Source organism: Lathamus discolor, chromosome 1 (assembly GCF_037157495.1).
Source record: "Lathamus discolor isolate bLatDis1 chromosome 1, bLatDis1.hap1, whole genome shotgun sequence".
Lineage (NCBI taxonomy): Eukaryota > Metazoa > Chordata > Aves > Psittaciformes > Psittacidae > Lathamus > Lathamus discolor.
The window spans coordinates 78,010,510-78,032,751 of record NC_088884.1 but is presented as its reverse complement, the minus strand read 5'-3'; the positions used below and the strand labels follow the sequence as shown (position 1 = coordinate 78,032,751).

Sequence of the window (22,242 nt, the reverse complement as noted above, 5' to 3'; positions counted from 1 at the left end):
TGCTAGCACCAGTGTCTGTGTGTCCACCCTGTCAGCAGTGTCAGGGAGCGTCAATGCCATTAAAACTAACTTTCATTTGCTTGTTTTCTGGAGTGGCTTGCTGCCCCTGCTCTGGCTGATGATGGGAAAGCTACTGTTGGCCCACGGGAGGGTCAGGACCTGGAAGCGGCAGCTGTGGGACTGCAGAGCTTAAACTGATCACAGACCCACACCCTGTTAGCACAACTTCTCATTTGTTGGGTTGCCTGTGCCCCCTTGGGTCTAGAAGAAAATTTGGCATTTTACACATGACAGATGGCCTCTCAAAGAGGTATCTATAACTGGCAGATGCATCTCCCAAGCGATCACTTAGGCTTTAAAACCAGCTCTTGGTTTCTTCATGAGCTTGAAAAGGCCTGTGTGGCTTCCCCATCAAAAAGCCTGCCTTTAGGCATTGTCATGTAGAATCACTGCTGCTGTCTTCTTAAACTGTGGATAGAAAGCATAAATCTTCATAGGAAAGGTTGTAACTGGGGGGAAAAAAAGAAAATTGGCATTCAGTCCAAAATGACTGAGACCCCACTCCTGATTTTGGTGGGTTTTATGTTTTTGTTTTGCTTCGGTTTGGTTTAGTTTGGTTTGGTTTGAGTTTTTTGTCTGTTTGTTTTTTGGTTTTGTTGTTTTGTGGTTCTTTTTAGTGGCTTGTTGTTGGTTTTTGTTTGGGTTTTTTTTTTTTCTTTATTTTTTTTTTCCTGAGCTGATTTGGCAAGGGCAATTTGGGTTTGGTATCCTTATATGAGTACCCAGTCAACCATGGGATAATCAGCGATGTATAGCGGGCAGTGGCCCACTTCGGAGAGTGCAATCTTGAGTGTTTGTTACTCAGGCACTATTCAGTGAAGTTGAAATAATAAGGATGTGGCAAAATAATTCAGCTGAAGTGTGACATTAAGCAGTAGTGCCCTCTCCACCACTGGCAGCATTCTTCTGCCACATGCTCTTCACCCTTACCAGAGCATGGGAGTCATGGGGGGAGCCCATCTTGCTCCTGCAGCAATGGGGTCTGGCAGGTGGCAGCAACAACACCGCACAGAGGAAGCTGGTGAAGGGTCTAGAGAGCAAGTCATTTGAGGAACAGCTATGGGAACTGGGGTTGTTTAGTGTGGAGAAAAGGAGGCTCAGGGATACCTAATCACTCTCTACAACTACCAGAAAGGAGGTTGTAGTGAGATGAGTGTCAGTCTCTTCTCCCAAGCAACAAGTGATAGGACAAGAGGAAATGGCCTCAAGTTGCACCAGGAGTTACTTAGAAGACGTATAGATGTGATGCTTAGGGACATGATTTAGTGGTGGTCTTGGCAGTGTTAGGTTTATAGTTGGACTTAATGATCTGGAAGATTCCTTCCAACCTAAATGATTCCATGATTCTATAAATGGCAGTTGGACTGTCCATTGGGCTGTGGCTGGTTCCTGGGTGAACATGGTTTTTTTTTCCCCATTGGTACTTGGAGAAATTTGAAAGCCAGTATAACCCTGAATGGACTGTGGAGAGTGCTGCTTTTGCAAGATGTTTTCAACCTGCTCCAAGGCATCTATGTGTCATCATTTCTCTTTTACCTTGTGTCATGGACAGAGTGGGAGAAAGATGCACTTCGGTAAAAGGTGTCAGGGAGGCCCCCCTATTGAGTCACAGGATTCAGAAGGGACCCCCTTGCTTCTTAAGCTCCTTCTCAGGGAGGAGTTTAGATGTGGCTGGATCTAGTCTTAGTCTCAGACTTGGACAATCATTTATACCAAAAGGTTTAGAGGTGCAATCAATCCTTTATACCGCTTTGTCCTGAAGGATTAAGGTTGTCAATCTGTATATATGTGTGTGTGTATTTATAAAATAATGGTTTTATTAAAATTGATAATGATAATGTTATTAGGCTAGATTACTTTTAATCAGGATTCTTTAATCAGAATATGCAATAGAAATGCTTATAACTACAATTCACTATAACTTACTGTAGTTATCATTTACTATAGTTACAAAATAATCCCTATTTATTAAATCAATAGTTTAAAAGCTAGCTTAATCATTATTAAGTAGATTGATGTTACCCATACCAATGATCGTGAGCAACACTCTTTTGATCAACTATGAGGAGTAACCTGAGGGGCTTCCCCAGTCAAAGGAGGAGTTTCTACACACTCCTAGGAGGGGTGTGCTGGAATCGCTGCTGTTGAAAGCTGGGACTAAGCTTTTGTAGTACAAAGTGATTGACTGTCAGTCATTTACCAGGATGGATTTGCTAACTGAACGAAACATAATTTATCTTTATATGAGATATTGTTACCATTCATTTGTTTCTCTGTCAGGAAACATCTGGTTTAACATCCTTGTTGGTTCCTGTCAGGAAAATCTGGTTTACATCATCGTGATGTTTAATTTTATGAGGTTGTTGAGTCAGGGTGGTCTCAGCATTCTTCAACACCAAAACCAGCATGATTCCCCTCCATTGCTAGTTATTTTGGAGCTGTTTCACCCCCACTCAGACAGAGCATCCTGCTACACCCCATCAGTGTGGTATTTAGAAATAAATTCTCTCACATCTTAGAAATGTTTAATGCCTCTAGAGCTGCAGGAGAGTACCAGATGCAAATTCTAAGTTTAAACAAAATGACCTACACAGTGTCCTTCTCCTGGCAAAACTTTTTACAGTCAATTGATATTTTGCTATTTGCAATGATCGTATGTCAATGTGTGATGTCATTCTGCAGATATGCAGAAAGATCATATAACCCTAGAGTCTCAGTTTCCTCTGATGCTGTTTTAATACAGTTTAATTCCGTGAAGTTTCTCTTCCATTGAATGGATGAGTTAGGAATATTACAGCAGTCTTTGCTACAGGGTGCTAATATTAATTACATCTAGTTATCATTAATATAATAGAGTGGTTTTGGTTGCAGGGACCTTAAAGATCATCCACTTCCAGCCCTCTTGCCACGGCCAGGGACACTTGCCACTAGACCAGATTGCTCAAAACCCCATTCAGCCTGATCTTGAACACTGCCAGGGATGGGGCAGCCACAGCTTGTCTGGGCAACCTGTGCCAGTGCTTCACCACTCTCATAGTAAAGAATTTCTTTCTGATATCTGCTCTAAATCTACCCTCTTTTGGTTTTTAAAGCCATTACCTCTTGTTCTTTCACTACATGCATTTGTAAAAAGTCCCTCTTGAACTTTCTTGCAGGTCCCCTTTAGGTATCAGAAGGCTGGTATAAAGTCTTCCTGGGACCCTCTCGCTCTTCTCTAGGCTGAACAACCCCAGCTCTCAGCCTGTCTTCATAGAAGAGGTGCTCCAGCCCTCTGATTATCTCATGGTCCTCCTCTGTGCGTGCTCAGGCAGATCCATGTCCCTCTTATATTGGGGGGCCCAGATCTGAATAGAGTGGGGTGTCACGAAAGCAGAGGAGGAGAATCACATCCCTCTACCTGTTGGCCATGTTCCTTTTGCTGTAGCTCAGCATAGAGCTGGCTTTCTGGACTGCAGGTGCACACTGCTGGGTCATGTTGAGCTTCTCATCAGTCAACAGCCCAGAGTCTTTTTCCTCAGGGCTGCTCACAATTCATTCTCCACCCAGCCTGTAGTTTCACTTGGGCTTGCCCTGACCCAGGTGCAGCACCTTACACATTATTATTAATTAGACAGTAATATTATATTTTAATAGAAATAATTAATGCATAAGTTATATAAAGTTAATGAATTAATACTAATGCACTACTTGCTATAAATACAGTCAAATCAAACAATTTTTCAGATAAATATGTATGATTAGAGATTTGTATGTTATATCAATTTATAAATGTCATTATAATATATTATAATGTTTAGCAGGAAAATTATATACCAAAGCAATCAGAACATTCCTTAATTCTGTCTTTTTATATATACTTGTATTCCAATGTCAATAAAATAGATATTTTATAGAGATTTATATGTAGCAGGTTTTATAAGATTTCATATTATGCATTTCAAACGCTGTGATAACTACATAAATGGGCCATGTAATTGCCCTTTTCAGAAATTCACCTTCTTTAGATTTAGCGATTCCGACTAAATGCATTGAGCATTCAGATGATTATGTTATTAGATGTACTGTAAATGCTTTATTTAAGAGCTGTTGCTGGTGAAGGAACTTGAAACATACATTACCTTGGTCTGGCTTTTATTCAGTATACTGTAGCTAACAAATCCGTGGCTTTTTTAATCCTTGGTTTTGATGGTGCTGTCATTTTCTAAGCAAATCCATGTAAGGGAAAGATTATAGGTACTTATGTTATTCTACAGATATATTTTCAAAAATAACGTGCACAATAGCACATCTGCTTTTTTCCTGGTTTGGAGACACTTAATAGTAGATCAAAAGCTAAGGAATGTCAGAATCATACATAATTTCAAAAGTTAGTGGTTTCTGGGTTTGGAGAATGGAAGTGGTGTTTGTGCTTTAAAGTAGTTTGCCAGTATAGCTGATCTGCTTAGATCAGATATAATATCATGAACTTTAATAATGCCACCTTAAATGAAACTTTTTGAAGGATGAGATCCAATAAATTCAGATTAAAAAGGAGGATGCAGGTGCCTAACATTGAGGGAAAAAAATCTTTGAAATAATTTATTTTGGGATTGTATTGAAAGGGAAGCAAAAACGGTTCTGCAAGAGATGCTCTGTCACTGCTTAGCTAGGCATTTACATGCATGAATCAGCAAGACCAGGCTATAAATTCTGCACAAGGGTCAGACCAGGTCATGTTAGGTGATCCACAAAAATCTCATTATGGTTTTAAATATCTCTGAAAACATGGAAAATGCCATTCTTTCAGTTCAAAATGAGTATTCCTGTATATGACAGGGAAACTTTTAAGAATAGTCTAGCTAGAGGACCTTCTTTGAGGACTTAAAACAGTTGATAGTAAATAAAAGAAAATGGTCCTCACTCTTCTATTCCCTTTTTCACCCTCTCTTCTCTCAACTTCCCTTTTTCCTTCAGATTAAAAAGTCAGGACCTGCTGGGGCAAGCAAAGTATTTTTCCAGACCAGCTGATTCCCCCTGGCTGCCTCTCCCCTTGCATGGCAAATGTCTTTCTGTGTCTTTACCTTGTGCTGTATTCCTCTTTGGATTCTTCCATCAGTAGAAAGGAGGAGGGGTGTCTTTCCAGTGGTGTCCTGATGTCCTGTTGCGTCATGCTGGTGAGAGAATGCTCTGTATGATGCAGAATTAGGTTTTCCATTGTTTATGGAAAACAAAAATGTACCCACAATTCACATTAGAGGCTTCTAAAGCAAAGGTATGATTGGGCTTTAAAGTTTCTAAGAGTACATCTGTATATTCTCAAAGTAATGAATCAGAGATATTTTAGGGTTTGATAATTTTTTTCCTTGTTAATTTCTCATTGATTTATTTATACTTGTATGTTGCCAATTGGATACATACAATATATTTAAAAAGAAACCAAAATCATTTGTAAGTTGGTTTAATTTCATGACTGACTGATCCTGAAGGAAGTCCCAAACCTGATTTTGGCCAAAGTTCGCTGGGAGTGCGTCCTCGTGCCAAGTTAGCGTGTTTGTAATTAAATTTGAACCCCAATTAAATTATATTTTATTTATATGACTATTACTGTTTTTAATAAAAAAATATTTTCCTCTGCAGAGTAAAGTGAACATGACATACATATTTACAGTGAGACTTGTCAACGAACACATGAGATTATGGATATTGGTCTGAGCGTGAGCTTTCTATTACGTTCAATTTACTGCTAGTGTAATAAAACTGTCATCAGATTGAATGGGATTTTATACTGCATCACTATAATACAATGAAATTAAATTGAAAGTATATACATTTTCCACTGTTCTTTTACTTGTAAGTTATGAAAATTAGAAAGTCGCGCACAGCATCATGCTTTGGCTTGCATATTCCCAACAGGTAAGTAGTGATTTAGTCAGGGTAGTTTGGGGCATATAATTAATTTCTGATTATGAGGTTGCTTTACAGTGTGAAAATTAGTATGTTTTACTGTTGTAAGGACCTGAAATCTTTTAAAGAAAATTTGTATGAAAAAAATGTAGGGGAAAAGCACAAATACTAGTTCCTCAGTTTTGTTTGGGATAAAAACCACTAGACAGAAACCAGAAATGGGTCCACACTTCAGGAAATCAAAAGCCACCAGAGCTCACTTCTCACCTTGAAGATGAGAACACCCAGCTTCACGTTACTGGCCCTTTTCTTTCCTTGAACGACTTGATATGACACAAGAGTGTAAGAAGTGGCTTCCTTGGGCAACGCTGGAGGTGTTAGGACAAAAAATGACCCTGGGGGGAATCATATGATTTTTATAGTTCTTTCACATAGTTTTCAACATTAGACATTTCCATTCTTTCATTTTAAAGTACCTTCTTTCTTGCAATTATTTGATATTCCAATCAGTTAAGTGTATTCCAATGTATCTGCACACACGATTTATACAATGTGCTCTGTATATAGTATATGGAATACAGCATTTTAAAAGTCTGTACTGAATCAAAAATAATATATTCATATATATTGCATTTAATTTTGGTAAGAAGTACAAAAGTTTATTATTTAATATTTATATTCCACTGATGCTCAAGACTTATTGTGGTTGTACTTGACAGATATGGTCCTTGCTATGGAGTTGTCTTTCACTTTTCATATATAATAAGTCTGAAAATATATCTAAGTACTAGTGGATAGGTGACCTGAACAGACTTTACATCAACTGAGCCTCCTGTTTTTCATTTCTTATGGTCTGTTCTGTTATGCGTAGGTTCATTAGATGTGCTATGTAAGCGACATCTTCCATAATTAGTGCTCACATATAATGAGATGCAATGCTGACAAGGACTCTCTTGTTTCCTATAGTTTCACAGAAGGGCCTTTTCCTTCTTTGGCACTGATACATTAAAACCATTGCACCATGTTTCAGCTGGTGGCTGGGATTGGAAATAATTTACAGCCTTTAAGACATTGCCCATGTATCATTAGCTCCACCTCTTGGATTAATTTGGTTTTTACAGATCCAGTAGTTCATAGGGGAATCCCCTCTGGAAATAGAAAATGTCCTGAGGCAGTGCCCTTGTAAAAGCATCTGACTCAACTGCTCTATCATGCAAGTTTAATGTTCAGTGCTTGATTACCAGTTAATTACGAATTATTTTACTAATAATTTAGGTTACATTGTCCTCTAGTGGCTCATATAGATAACTGCCCTGCTGACAGACTCCTTTTGCCTTGTGTTTAATAGGTTGAAGACTAGTTCACTTCCACAAAATGCCTAGGGATCTTATATGAAGGAAAACAGAGTAGTCCTCCAGCATGTCCTGTGGCTACTCTCATGAGCCTCAATAACATCAGGCTTTTGCCCTGTAACATGGAAGCACCACTTTTCATAGGAAGCAGTGACAGCAGTACGGCACTTAGCAACTGGACATTTGCCAGCATTATACAGATGCTCAAAAAGAGGAGGAGGGTTCAGGGGGCATGGAGAATAATGCCAGAGTGTTTTCAGTGACAAGATGCACATTTTACATTGCTTTGAAAAAGTGATACCGTATTCTATAATGTACTGAGTTTGTTTTGCCCCTTGTTTGGGACTGCTTCTGGCAGAAGCCTCAGCCCAAAGCAGAGCAGGCAGTGCTGCGGTAGGCATGGCAGACAGGATGTATCTGGCTTCTGCTTCCCTTTTCGTTCTGTTTCTCTCTTGACCAAATGCTATGAGTAATGACAGATAAAATTTGCTCTGCAGAAATAGTTTCTCTGTGTGTAAGAAGAGGAGGAGCACTAGAAGTGTTTCTGTTTATACCTCCAAGATTATGTATAGAAGCAGCAGTTACAAGGGGTGAAGGAATGCTGTTTCTCTCTTCATAAAGAAATGATGATAGCTCATGTTTTGTGTTGCTGCTTGCAATAATAAGAATGACAAAGGAGTACTCTGACCTTACAGAGTTAATTGTCAAGACTTTCTCAAAGTAGCATGCGTTGTACTCTATCAGGAAAATTATATACCAGGATTCTGTAAGAACTATTTGCTCAGGTCCTCCGTCTCTGGCCATCTTTCTTATTTCTCCCTTTCGGAGAGGCCTTCCTTTCAATAAGCAGTGTTGATGTCAGGTCCAGTTCCAATCATGAATTGACCATCAGCTGCCTGTTTTGCATGATGGTGGTGAGCTCACCCCAGTAAGGCGCTTGGAAGACTTCCTGCCACCCTTCTGAGAGCTAAGTGGGCAGAACTCCTCCACATAGTCTCCTGACTCACACATAGGCTCCTATCAGTGTTGGATGGATGTCAGATGGTTGCTATGCATTCCTTGGGCGATCATCCTCCAAACACAGTGAGAGTTGCAGATCAGCTTAATTATACTTGACATAGAAGAGTCATGCATTTGGTGTTGTCCAGGTACTGACACAGACTTGCACATGTACCCACACTTAGCAGGTGTAAATAACCACCACAGCTGAGAGCATGCTGACAGAAACAAAGCATGTAAAGGCAGCCTGAGGTATAAAATGCCTTTACTTTGTGCAATCATCTGCAGTGCCATTCTTACAGTACGCTCAGAGGTTTATTAGGCAGTGACGGATGCAGGAATATTTGCACAGTTACTTTTATCTAGTGCTTTGTGTCTCTTCTGCCACTAGGGATCTTTTCAGTTGCCTTCACTTAAGAAATGAAGTAGTTTATTTCTTCTTAATTAGGTGCCAGGAGGGGGGTGATGGTGTGTTTATTTTTCTTCAAAACAGCTTTGTTTTAAAAAGTGTTTTTGTAACTCTTGCATCAACCTAGGTTTTTTTCATGCTTTGCAACGTTATTTTGCAAGGGTTTATTTAACCTAGGTGCTAAGCAAAGTTCCCTTTATCCTCAATTCAAAATGTTGGTTTTATCCATTATGTACCAGAGGGTAAGTTGTACAGATTGATCTAGGTAGGGCTCCCTGATTACAGTTTCTGCTGTAATGATTTCTTAAACACTTGACTTTTTTTCAGGTAGCTGTCAGGCCAGTGGTTGCCCTTCCTCTAGACTGGAATCTTTTACAGAAGCTCATCACTGCTTCCCAGGCATGCTCTTTCTGACACTCCAGCAGCAAGGAGGCTCTGCCCCATCATTAAGGTCAAAGTAATGCTTCCTTCCACCAGCTGCTGTAGCAATGCTCAGGTTCCTCCTGCAGGCAAGAAGAGGGTGACCAGACATGCTTGTTTCTACTAAACAGGCAAATGCAGATTCTCTTCTAAACAAAGAGGGAACCATCTTGGTCACCATTCTCGTCCAGCTGTGTGTTAACTCCATCTTCCTGTAGTGCATTTTACATCAGGGTTGTGCCAGCAGAGTCTTACCAGTATAGCTTGACCCTTGATGTCAAACTCAGAACTGGAATCTGGTGGAAGTAGTTTTTGGTGAAACTGATCCCTCATGACCTCTCTCAGAAGGCTGTCTGGGACCTGTATGTGCTAATGGGAAAAATAAAGTGGGACCTTGTATGTTCTCAGACTTGAGGATGTAATCCTGCTCAGCACAGCAATGAATTTGTCAGGTATTTGATAAGTGCTTTACAGACAGCTGTCTGCCTTGCAGATGTCCCTCACCTGCTTTTGTGCTCCTCTAATGCCTGGAGATACCAACAAGTGCACATTGCTCAGTAACAGATGTCATTAGAGAACAGTTGCCGTTACTCATTGGTTTTCTTTATGAATGTAGAAAGCACCTTTAAGAGGAAAACAGGCGGTAATGTTATTTAAATCTAACTATATCGTAAGATTGTAAGAGAGATGAGAAAGCCTTGCCTTAAAGGTTTTACATTTCAATAAGCATCTAATACTGAAATTGATTTAAGCAAGCTTCCTTATCAGATTTTCTCATTTTTGCATTACCAGCACACACCTGAAATTACTGCTTGGACTCAGATTCAAAGGTGATGCTGTATTGACTTGCACCATTAAATCATTTCTATTTGAGAATTAATTCTTTGTTTGGCCTTTTCTAAAGGCAGTGTTCATCATTAAAGTGACTGTGCATGGATGGTAATGTACTTGCATTTTCTCTCCCTAGAATAATGAAATGGTAGAACTACAGAGGATACGAATGAAAGATGAAATTCGAGAGTACAAGTTCCGAGAGGCAAGACTCCTACAAGACTACACTGAGCTTGAAGAAGAAAACATCACTTTACAGAAACTGGTGTCCACACTGAAACAGAATCAAGTAAGCATTAAAAGATTCAAGGCAGTATGCTGTAAAATGACAGAATTTTCTGTAGTTTCCACAATGTGATCCTGTAGAGCACTTTGATAGAAGTTTCTTTGTATTTTTTCAGTTGGTTTTTTGCTGAACACTTATTCTGAAACAGTGTTGTTGGCTATTTTTGGCGTATGGTGAGGCCCTTACCTCAGCTTTAGGAAAATCCTGGTGGAATATTTTGTTGCAAAACCATGTAGCAACAGAGGAATTATTAAAATAGATAGAATTGCATCTTTTTGCTTCCGGCTTTTCCTGTCCTTCTTCCCTGCACTCTGAACTCAGTGCCCAGTGGCAGAGTTCAACTCTCCATTTCCTCTTGGTTTCCTGCACATCCTTTCCTCTTCTGAAATGGAGAAAAGAGGAAATAGTCTTCCTCTTGTTCTCCTTTTTTTTTTCTCTTTGCTTCTCAGGTTTTCTGTACCAGTGCTGCTCTCTTCTCAGCCATGCCAATCCACAAGCTTCAAACACAGGAGAAGGGATGTCAGATATTGCTAGTTTGTCTTTTGTTTTCTTCATTACGGCAATTTGCAGCTGATGGCAAACCAACAAGCTGTAATTCTCACTGCAGTGCAGAGTGCATCAAGAGGAAGCACCATAAAAACCAGCCCCAGCTATAAGCAGTCATGGGGTCTGTTCTCTCCCCCATGTGAAAACCCAGTTTCCCTTGCTGCTGGATGTATGTGTATATATATATATATATATATATATATATATATATATACACGCATATATATACACACACTGCAAAGGAAGCAATCAAGAGCACAGTTATCCTTTAATTTGAACAAAGAGATTTGTTCTTATGTCAGAAAAGTTAACTTGCCATGATCAATATTTAAGTATCCAACCTGGATGATGTAACACTTTCTGCCTTTTAGACACTGCCCAGACCAGCTTAACATTGCATTTCATAACACTATTTCCTTAACTGCAAGCAGAGTGTGACAGCACTGCATTGTAGCCACCGGTTTATGTCCTAACCTACTGCCTTAGTTCGGGGCTTTTATCAAATAATCAAGACTGTCACAGTTTCTTATGGCAGCCTGGTAACAAAGCTGCCTTATTTCTGCAGGAATATGCAGTACTGTTTCAGCCACCTTTTATTGCTCTTTCAACACTCTAGCGCAAATGCAATTGAAATATTTAAAACAGAGCTTTGCCCCAGAGAATAAGCAGGCAGTAGAATTCAGTACATCGTTTCCTTATTTATGAAGGTACCTAGACTTTCACACTCCTGAAATTGAATTTATAGCAGATCATCTTTGTGTCAGAGTTATTTACCGAGCCAGCAAATAACCTCCTTTGAGGCATGGATTTTTTCCTCACCAACCTCATAGGAAGCATTTTCACATCATCAGGAAATTAAAGACCCTTTTATGGACTATCCTAGTTTCCCCCAGAAGAAAACCTGTTTGCAAGTGTTTACATTTCATCGTAATATTTTGTTCTTAATGAAACCAAATGCCACCAGTCTGTGGAGAAAAAAAGCACTGCCATATTTTGAATGGCTTTAAAAATCAGTCACTTTGCATCACTTATTCATGCACCTGTGATTCCTAAAATAACTTTCATCTAAAAGATAAAATTTCAAGAGCATTTTATACCTTAGTACTTTAATTTACAAACCCATATGTTACAAATCTTAGCGTTAAACTGTCAGTATTTGGGTTTTGGTTTTTTTTTTTTTTTTGTAGCTTTTGTAATGCAGATCTTGGGTTTTCATATGGATTTAAAATTGAAAAAGGGTTGGGTTTTTTTGGTTGTTTTGGGTTGGTTTGTTTGTTTTCTTTTTTCTTTTTCTCATGTCCTTAAGTTATAAACATAGCTACTTGATTGGCTTTTATAACTGTTCAGATGGACCTGTCCCTCCAGTCAGAAAAGATACCAAGTTTATAAATGCAGATTTTAAAATCTCATGGATTTCGTTTTCTACTCAAGACCTCCCAGTACCTTTCCAAAGGTTTATGAGTACAAGACTTTTGACAGGTTGATAAATGTTCTCCAATAGGAATGGTGGATATTTCTGTTTTCAGCAGAACCTTGTTATAGTTTGTTTGAATATCCCTATATGTCAAAAAATATTCTAGACAGTGCTTTAAAATTGCAGATAGTAATGCATAATAATGCATTTGAATTATGAAAGACTCAACTGCAAAAAGGTGGTTTTTTGGTTTGTTTTTTTTTCAGAAGCATGAAAATTCAGTATTTCTTTATCTCTTTCACTGAGCTATAAAATCACTTTTGCTGATACTGGGATTTTTTTATTTTTTATTTTATTTTATTTTATTTGCATTTAGAAATGAAAAATAGACAAGTACCACGATTAAATTAAAAAATCAAGGTGTGATCATTTTTACCAGGAGATTTGGTCAGGTATAGACATGGACCTTCACAAACAAAGCTCTTCCTTCTTACTGATGTGAGATTTCCCAACAGTGAAAAGGAAGATGAGGAGGGCCAGCAAGGAAGGGTGTTCTGCAGTGAGGATCTGCCGCATCATCTAGATGTTGCTGAACTGGTTTCAGGCTAGACTGTGTTTTCCCAGGCTTTGCTTCTCGTTATTTGTAATAGAGAGATCTGCATAAATGCAGGAGCTGCCTTTGAAGAGAGAAGTTGTTCTCCTCGGCTCACAATGTGCATAAATACCTTGATAAAATACTGCACCTGTGTGTGAGGTGGGGAGCCTGCCCTCTGAGGAGGAAAAGCAGGAAACTGCTTCAAGCCTGGTGAGACTGCACTAAGTTACTGGGACACACTTCAGGCAGTGCTGTCGGTGCAACAGATTGCCAAGCGCTCCAGAATGGCATCGCTACATGCAGTTCAAGCATTGTGTGGCTGAATGAGCTGTTTATTACATTTTTCTGGTAGTTTAAAAATCTCTAACAATTTGGGGCATCTTAAAGTTTAAAGTGATTGTATGAGTAGTTTGTTTAATTTTAAATGCTTCTTGAATAGTAGAGATTCTTGTCTGACATAGAGAAGAGACCTGAGGCTCTTCTAACATTTCTGTTCATTCCATCCACATTTTTGAATACTACTCAGACACCAAGATACTTGAGAGTATCTGTGCCTGAGTAACTTTACAATTGGTAAGAATTTAGATATAAAGTCATCTTGAGAATGCTTGCAATTAATTAATCAGACTATACTAACCTGAGATCTATACAGACCATGATATACCAACATTGCTTATGGCAATTAATAATAAAGCTATGATTACCAGGACATCTGCAACTAAACAACCTTCTTTCCATTAAATATATTGTTTATTCTCCTAAGTTACTCAATAAAAGGTGTAATATTTCTTGATTCTCACATGCTGAAAAAGTGAGCATTGGAGTATTTAACAGAGCTCCACTTACATTTTCTGTGCAGCCAGTTCTTTGCATTTGTGGGCAATGTCTGGTATTTCAGACTGTAGCTTCTCTAACACCTATTTCAGTCAGGCTAATAAATGGCAGGTTTTCATGACTCAAGTTTTAGTATTATGAATGTTCTTTGTCTTGTCTAATTCAGGTTGAATATGAAGGCTTAAAGCATGAGATTAAACGTTTTGAGGAAGAGACAGTATTGCTTAACAGTCAGCTAGAAGATGCCATCAGACTGAAGGAGATTGCTGAGCATCAGCTGGAGGAAGCTCTGGAAACCTTAAAAAATGAAAGAGAGCAAAAGAACAATCTCAGAAAGGAACTAGCCCAGTATATCAACCTCAATGATAGTATGTATAATAACCATATTAATATATCAGTAGATGGATTGAAGTTTGCAGAGGATGGGGGTGAGCCCAACAATGATGACAAAATGAACGGACATATCCACGGGCCTCTCGTGAAACTCAATGGTGACTACCGAACCCCCGCGGGTAGGAAAGGAGAGTCTCTGCACCCCGTCTCTGACCTCTTCAGTGAGCTCAACATATCAGAAATACAGAAACTGAAGCAGCAACTCATGCAGGTAAGAGCTGTATTCAATGTCTTGAAGTGTTTAGACATACATCCTATGAACCCTAGTACCAGTTTTTGCAATAGTTTCTCCCAGTGATGTTCTTGACCACCTATGTCCTGTTCTCAGACCTCTGCTTTGGTGTTTCTTCATATCCAGATTTTGCCAATAATATTCCCCAGGAAACAGAGCGTCTGTCTGCAAAAAGTCAGTGTGAATTGTGCAGATGTTTAGTGCAAAGAGGAGAAAGGAGCCTAGCTGCTGTGGTTGCAGATGGTTAACTTCTTTGTTTCCTGCTTTGATAATGGGAAATATTCCTGAAATTGCAAGTAAAGAAAGTACTCCTCAGTATGACCAAAGCTGTCTGGAAAAAAACCACTAAAATACAGACAGACTTGACTATGCTCCCTTGCAAGTCAGAAGGAGTTTTTGCCATTAAATTCAGTTTGAACAAGATTTGGCATACCATCGAAAGAGAACAAAAGGAGAGGAGTGCTCCTCTTAATAACCGTGTACTCAGAGAGCATGTGGCGTGTGAGATACCACAGAGTGCCCTTGTCCATGCTGACAGTCCCAGCGGATGCACAGGCTTCAGGGGGTGCCTTGGGGACCATTCTGTGAGCATTTTTCTCTATTCATCCAAGCCCAGCCCAGGCATAACCAGAATAGGAGCCTGGGATGCAAGCCAGACGAAGTCTCAAGCTGCTGGCCCTAGCGCTGGTGTCATCTTAGAAGGGGTACAGCGCTACACAGAGAAAGGGTCCCACTGCCCAAGCTGTTTAGTATCTTCTCTGCCTCAAGAGCTTGAAAGGTTTTGGCACCATCAAGTAAACATCCAGCATGTTCTAGCTTCAGGCTTCCAAAAAGTATCTCTTCCAAAGACAGTAAATGCAAATACTGCTTCAAACGTAAAGGGTAATTTGGAAGTAAAGTACAGCAAACCCAATTTTCAGTGCTTGCTAGAGAACAATAAATCCCTATGTGGTCTGTCCTATTTTTGCTGAAGAGTTAATTGTTTATTTACTTCGTTGCTAACCTCATCACGGGAAGTTTTGATCGGAACAGTGACATTGCAAACACTGATGACATCTAGTGCTTTGCATAAATAACTTTGTTACCAGACAGATATAATTTAAGTGGGAAAGCTTAAAATTTATAATTTTATTTATGTGAAAAGTTCTGTCAAAGTTTTTCAGTATTAAAATGTAAATAGTATGTAATTTATGTATATAGGGATATATGAAAAAGATGCATGTGTATATATGTATACATTTATGTATATAACATATGCACATATGTATTATATGCAGCTTTTTATTTCATTTGGAAATAGAATGTTAAAAATTAAAGAAAAAGCACAGCTTCAGAAGAAATGTTTTGACACGTTCACCTTTTAATATATAGTGTAAGCATTTTCAACCATAATTTACAATGAAGCTTATGCAGTAGAAATTTGAAGTGGAAGCTGCTTAGAAATGAACAAAAGAAGACTGTTTGGGTTATGTTGTGTCTAGATTTTATGAAATTAAATATTGAGCTTGATGAATCAGAAACTTCTACTTGAAAGATATTACATCTCCTTTCATCATCTCTCACTTAAAAGCTTACTTATTTTACACCTCTAAAACAAAGAGGCAAAGACTTCTGACAGTCACAAGCCATGAACTTAGGACCCCTAAAAGGACTCTAGGAAATAAGTAGAACCATTTTTTGGTCACAGCATTTTTTGGTGCTGGGCTTCAGCACCCTCACACCAATAGTCATCTCCATTGCTTAGTGGTTTAAAGGTTAAAAGGTTTATGGTTTAAAAAGAGAGACTAGACCTAGCTGGAAACTTGATTTCTTTAGATACTGAAAAGGCTTTACTGCAAAATGCTGATGTGTACTTTTTATAAAGTGATCAACTTCTCTGTCGAGTTGCATCACCTCACCTTGGTCACATAAATGAAATGTGAAAAATTCCTTCAAAAATTTTCCTCATAATAGCTGGGAGATTTAATCAGGTCCAAGCTGACAAAAGGTAATTCTTCAACAAAACTGGATTATTTTCTCCTCTACAGTGTCTTTGCCATGTAGTGTTCATTTAGGCATATCCCAGTATTTGCTGTGTGCTCTTCTTGGCTTCTCTGAAGAGGCTGTACCATGACAGAGTTGCTGTAGGAACAGACTCTTTCTTGGGAGCTATTTCGATGCCTATAGGACAGCAGGCTCCTTTTTTTTTTTTTTTTTTGAGAGAAGAAAACATTAGATTTGCCATTTTGCAACTGTAAGGCAAATTTTTTCACTCCTCAACCTCAAAAAGAAGCCTTCACTAAACAGTTAGTAGGACAGGTATAATTCCTTCTGCAGCTTTGGGATGCTGCTGGTCCATGATCTGTGTGGTCCCTAGGAAAGATTTAATAATAGCTGTTCCCTTTCCATCTTTTACATCCACTAGGTAAAAAATATCTTCTGAAAATTCCTGTTTTGTAAGATTTTCTTGGAAAAGCTCAAGGCTTTCTGTTCTTCCTTCATGGTTGTTGTCCAGTGGAAAGAATTCTCTATCTCATCTTTAAGGCCTAGGACTCCTCTCTTCCTTCCATGGTGATTCTTTACCTATTCCTGAGGCCAGCATCATATTTGGAGATAAAATGCTCTTAAAAAAGAAGGAAAGAAAATTAAAAATCATGCAGCCCAGTTTGTGACACTTCTCCAGCTGCCTGGTGCTCTCTGGCAAGTATGATACATCTGAGATTCAGGGTTCTTGAAGTGAGTTTTCCTATTAATTTATTCTAATGTCCACTAGGAATTGTTCACTTGTATTCTGATGGTATTAAAAAAAAAGAAAAAGGGCAATTTTAAAATTGGTTCCCAAAGTTGCAAACTGTAGAGCAAATTGGGAAGGAAATATCTTCACGGTGAAATATTTGAAGGGAAGGATGCATCAGAAAGTAGGTTCCGCTGCTTTTGGATTGATTTTATTTAAATTTCAAATGCTAAAGATCCTTGCTGCAGCCATTAATTCAAATGTCAAAAATACCCCACCAACTGGACTGAAAAGTAACTGCAATTCCCAGAAGTTTTCTGTGGTTGGAAAAGAGTGTAGTATTGTCTAGAATGACAAATATAATTAACATACTTAGGAACAGCAGATTCATGAGTATGCAGATGTGCTTAGGACTGCATTGGAGCTTTGGTTTTGGTCTTTTTCCCTTTGGAAGTAGGAACGTATGTTTATAACTTTAAACAGAAGCAGATTAGCCTAATCCATAATTACTCGACCAGAATGAGTGAAATTTAGTAGATCTATTTATTTTATTTTATTTACTGTCAGGTAATCTAAGGGTTTTAAAAGTTGCACGTTTTCTCTGGAAAGAATCTTTTCTATATGAAAGAAGTCTTTATTTCCAGAATGTATTTATGTTCAGTAGAGAAATTGTCATAAAGATCCCAATTAACTCTATTATAGTTTTTCTTCCTGATAGAGTATGACAGCTGTGATCAGTAAGCCAGTAGGATCAATTCTGTCAGATTCATTTCAGTGGACACTGAAACACTGAATTGTTTTCTCAAAGGAAAGGCTTTCTGGCTGTAATCTGTGCATTTGCTTTTATACCAGTGCAGTCTACTGCAGTTACGGCGAGACAGTCCTTTAAATTAATCAAAACTCAGGTTGGTTTTTTTTTCAGGCACAGGTGTAGCTCACCAGCCTGAGGGAACAAACACCTTCATTAGCTGATGAGGTTAGTGTAATTAACACCTAAGCCTGCTGTACCAGGTGGTAACAACTACAGTTCAGGTGGAAGTTTCTGGGGAGAGCAGAACCTGGGAAAGGCTGCTCAAAGGAAAGAAAAAAGAGGTAAGCTAGTGAAGAGGTTCTGCAGGACAGGTCTGACTGAGAGGTCTGTGGGAAGCAGTCACCTCATAAGAAAATGCTCTTGTCAAAGGGGGATATTACCCCGTTTTGGATTTTCTTAGTGAGAATTGGCTGATGTGGGGCATGAGCAGCAAGGAGGGTGGTAGGCAGACTGGAGCAGCAACAAGGGAACGGTGTCAAATTGAGAAAGGTACTGATAAACTCATGCTACTTGGCTGTCCTGTTTGGCTCAGACTGTGTAGTGCCTAAAATGGAGCATCCTGCATCTGAGGAGACAGACTTTTCCTGGATCATAAAATAATGATGAGGTTTGGCCCTGTTTTGTTTTGTTTGTTTGTTTTTTTTCCTTAATTTTTAAGCCATCAGAACTCTGTGTGCAAGAAAACGGCTGATTTTTTTTTTTTTTTAGATGTTTTTAACATGGCTTCCATTTTTATTCTTACAGTTTCGCCTGCAATTGATTGCAGGTTCTAATAGAGGCAGTGTTTTGAAAGCCTGTCTGCAAAGCCAAAGGATTATCGTATGCTAATACTTCTGAGGAGCAGCCACTGCTCAAAAGTGTTGTTATAAGGAAACAGGAGTCTGAAGCACTGCTTGGAACATTTTGTGAGATGGGAGTAATACCCTCTCCATCTCTAAAAGGCTTTTCTTTTACTTCAGTAGATTCATGGTGGCTGATCTGACTGTTTTCCAAATATTACATGAGGGGATACTGCTATGGAAGGAAAGGTGTTTTTTTGGGTTTTTGTGGGTTTTTTTCAGTGTTTTTTCAGAACTGAAAGCTTTGCATTCTCAGTATTAGTAATTCAGCCACATAAAGGGGATGTGGAGCATGTAATTTTTGCTGTGTGTAAGCACAGTGCTGAGATACTGCAACTGTCGGAGAGAAAGGACAGTAAACCTGGTAGGCTCAGGATCCTATTCCAAAAGTAAGAAGGATCCCATCTCCATGTGCCTTCCTCTGCGTCCCAGTTCACAACTGAGAACTGGACAAAAGCACAGAAGAAAAGTTGGAGCACTACACTTAAACCTTGAAATGGAAGTCTTTCAAGGGTGTTGAGTGGCAGATACCCGAGCAGATCAAACTTTGTCTTGTTTGCTTGCTTTAAATTTCTAGAGGAGTCCTCCATGACCTCTTCTGCTGTTCAACATCTACGTTTCCCTGAGGATATTCAGAAAGGAATTTACTAGGTCAGAACTAGTGGTTTGTTAGTTGTACCAGAATTCCTGCTTTTTCTGCCATGTCCTTAGAGGATGGATTTTGCTTAACAGCAAAGTGATAGACATGGGGAGCCCTGGGATTTGCATGTGCTCAGTCTGCTGATCTGTGTTACGTTCTCACACAGTAGGTTATTTAATCTAACCTATGAAAATCTACACAGCCACTTGTTTACTGTATTTGCATTCAGTAATCAAACCTTAATGCAAGTTTGCAACAGCCCAAAGATATAATAAATATCGTGAATGACTGGTAGAGCTGTTCATGGGAAACATAAATTCAAATTCCATTGAGAAAGGTGTATATACCTGTAGCTGACAGTGATGGATCTCATATGTTCAGGGAACGTATGTCCTAATAAATCCTGTATCATCTCTCTAGCTGAAATTGTAGCAGAGGCTGGCACTTCACAACTCTCTGACAATCACATGCATTTCCCTCTGACTCAGTTTTATGATTGAGGTGTATGTGGCTAAAACCTTTTGGAGGTCCTCAAGTTGCATACGCAGAGTGGGGGAGTGGAGAGATGAATGTGACTGCAGAGTTTGGTGTTTTGCACAGGTAGGACAAGATTCTGGGTTTCTTACTTTGGCTCTGTTGCAGGTGGAGAGAGAGAAGGCTATTCTCCTGGCCAACCTGCAGGAGTCTCAGACGCAGCTGGAGCACACCAAGGGAGCCCTGACCGAGCAACACGAAAGAGTGCACAGGCTCACGGAGCACGTCAATGCCATGAGGGGGCTGCAGAGCAACAAGGAGCTGAAAGCTGAGCTTGACTCTGAGAAGGGCCGAGAACCCGGTGAGGAAGCACATGATTATGAAGTGGACATCAATGGCTTGGAGATCCTAGAATGTAAATACAAAGTAGCTGTGACTGAGGTGATAGACCTCAAAGCAGAAATCAAAGCCTTAAAGGAGAAATATAATAAGCATGTGGAAAACTACACTGAAGAGAAGGCCAAGTACGAAAGCAGAATCCAGACGTATGATGAGCAGGTGACAAGCCTGGAGAAGTCAACCAAGGAAAGCCAGGAAAAAATGGTCCACATAGAAAAGGAGCTGCAAAGGATGACAAGCATAGCAAATGAAAACCATAATACCCTCAACACCGCCCAGGATGAGCTGGTGACATTTAGTGAGGAGTTGGCTCAGCTCTACCATCATGTCTGCCTGTGCAACAATGAGACACCAAACAGGGTCATGTTGGACTATTACAGGCAAAGCAGAGTCACCCGCAGCGGGAGCCTGAAAGGACCAGATGACCCTCGAGGTCTCCTTTCCCCACGGCTTGCCAGAAGGGGGGTGTCATCACCTGTAGAAGCCAGGACCCCAACTGAGCAGGTGACAAAAGAGAACACAGAGCCTGGCAAGGAACAGAGCCCAACAAAAACACCTACCATTTCTCCCGTCATCACAGCCCCTCCTTCCTCCCCTGTCTCCGATACCAGTGACATCCGTAAAGAGCCGATGAACATCTACAACCTCAATGCCATAATAAGGGACCAAATCAAGCACTTGCAGAAGGCTGTCGATCGGTCACTGCAGCTGTCGCGCCAGCGTGCTGCAGCTCGGGAGCTGGCGCCCATGATCGATAAAGACAAGGAGGCCTTAATGGAAGAGATACTGAAACTGAAATCACTCCTGAGTACGAAGCGGGAACAGATTGCAACCCTGAGAGCAGTGCTGAAAGCCAACAAGCAGGTAAGGTGCTAATAAAGCAGTCAGGAAAGTCTTTTATTTGTACAGGTCACTTAGAAGCTTTCCCAGGAGTATTTCAGAAGAGATTTTACTCACAGGTTATTTAGCTTCTCAGTCACGGTGAGGGCAGACCTTCCCTCCTTCTCTATCTCCTTTTCAAGCTTATAAGCTCTGCTTTTCTCTGCATCCACCATTTCCAAGCGCACAAGCAGATGAGGCTTTCCTGTGGTGTGAGAGAAAAGCAAGGGGCAGGGAGCTATCCACTACCACCCAGCCTGATTCACAGCCATGTTGCTACTATTACTGAAGTTATAGGATTGCCAGCATTGGAAAACAAACTGGAGTGTGGACGGAAAGACTCTCATGGGTGTGCTGACCCATGAGAGGTGCAGTGCAGGTACTGCTGGAGCAGTGGGGAGGGCAAGTGCAGGGGAGACCACCTGGGCCAGCGCCAGTGGGATTTACTGGAGCCAATGGTGCAGACAACCCAGTGTATTCTTCTTGGCTCTTGGTAGTATTCCACAGGCTGCAAAATGTGAATGTACCACAGAAAATTTAAGGGGATTAAAAATAAGTATCATAAGAGCTAAAATGTGCTTCAGGAAGATGTAAGAGTGCGACCAGTGGCTTTGGACTATACGGAAGGTGGGCATTTGTTTGGTAAGACATCAGGTCAAATGCTGTTTTCATTACAGGTGGTTGGAGGTTTTTTAAATTACTTTTCTCTTTAGATCGAAACAATTTCTCCTGCCATTGCCATGGTTTTAATCCCTAAAGAAATAAAATCAGTTTTGGGTTTTCTCCAAGACAAAGGAAAACATCACTACAAGACAAAGTTGACTGAAACAATAGCAGCAATTTTTTATTTTTAGAAGGATTTGTTATAAGGTTATTTTCAAGAGAATAAAATATTTCAAATTATTATTTGGAAATTTTCACATTAAAAACAATTGTCATTAAATCACTTTGTTTTTTTTATCTTTCACCAATGCAAATTAGCTGACAATTGCCACATTTTATATCAAATGCCAAAAGAGAACCATGTTATGGTGTGTTTTTTCAAGAGTACTGTCAACTTTTTTTGCATAGTATATGCTCTCAAGCCCTTTGTATCCATTAGATACCAGGTCTGCAAACACTTAAGCATGCAAATAGTTTTATTTATTTTGGTGGATTTCCTTATGCCCAGAATTAAATCTGAATGCAAGAAGCTGCAGCAGCAGGGTTACTCCAGATTGCCTGGGACTTTCC

General features: G+C 39.7%; 1 protein-coding gene across 6 annotated transcripts in view; it reads left to right on the top strand.

Moving 5' to 3' along the window:
- The window catches only part of BICD1 (BICD cargo adaptor 1), a 172,634-nt gene that overhangs the window by 112,678 nt on the left and 37,714 nt on the right, over window positions 1–22,242 (top strand). For all 6 annotated transcript variants that reach the window (XM_065681678.1, XM_065681686.1, XM_065681723.1 and 3 more), the window contains exons 3-5: window positions 10,091–10,243; window positions 13,796–14,233; window positions 19,900–20,994. In XM_065681678.1, coding sequence (XP_065537750.1) covers window positions 10,091–10,243; window positions 13,796–14,233; window positions 19,900–20,994 — 1,686 coding nt within the window. The remainder of the gene's footprint in view (window positions 1–10,090; window positions 10,244–13,795; window positions 14,234–19,899; window positions 20,995–22,242) is intronic.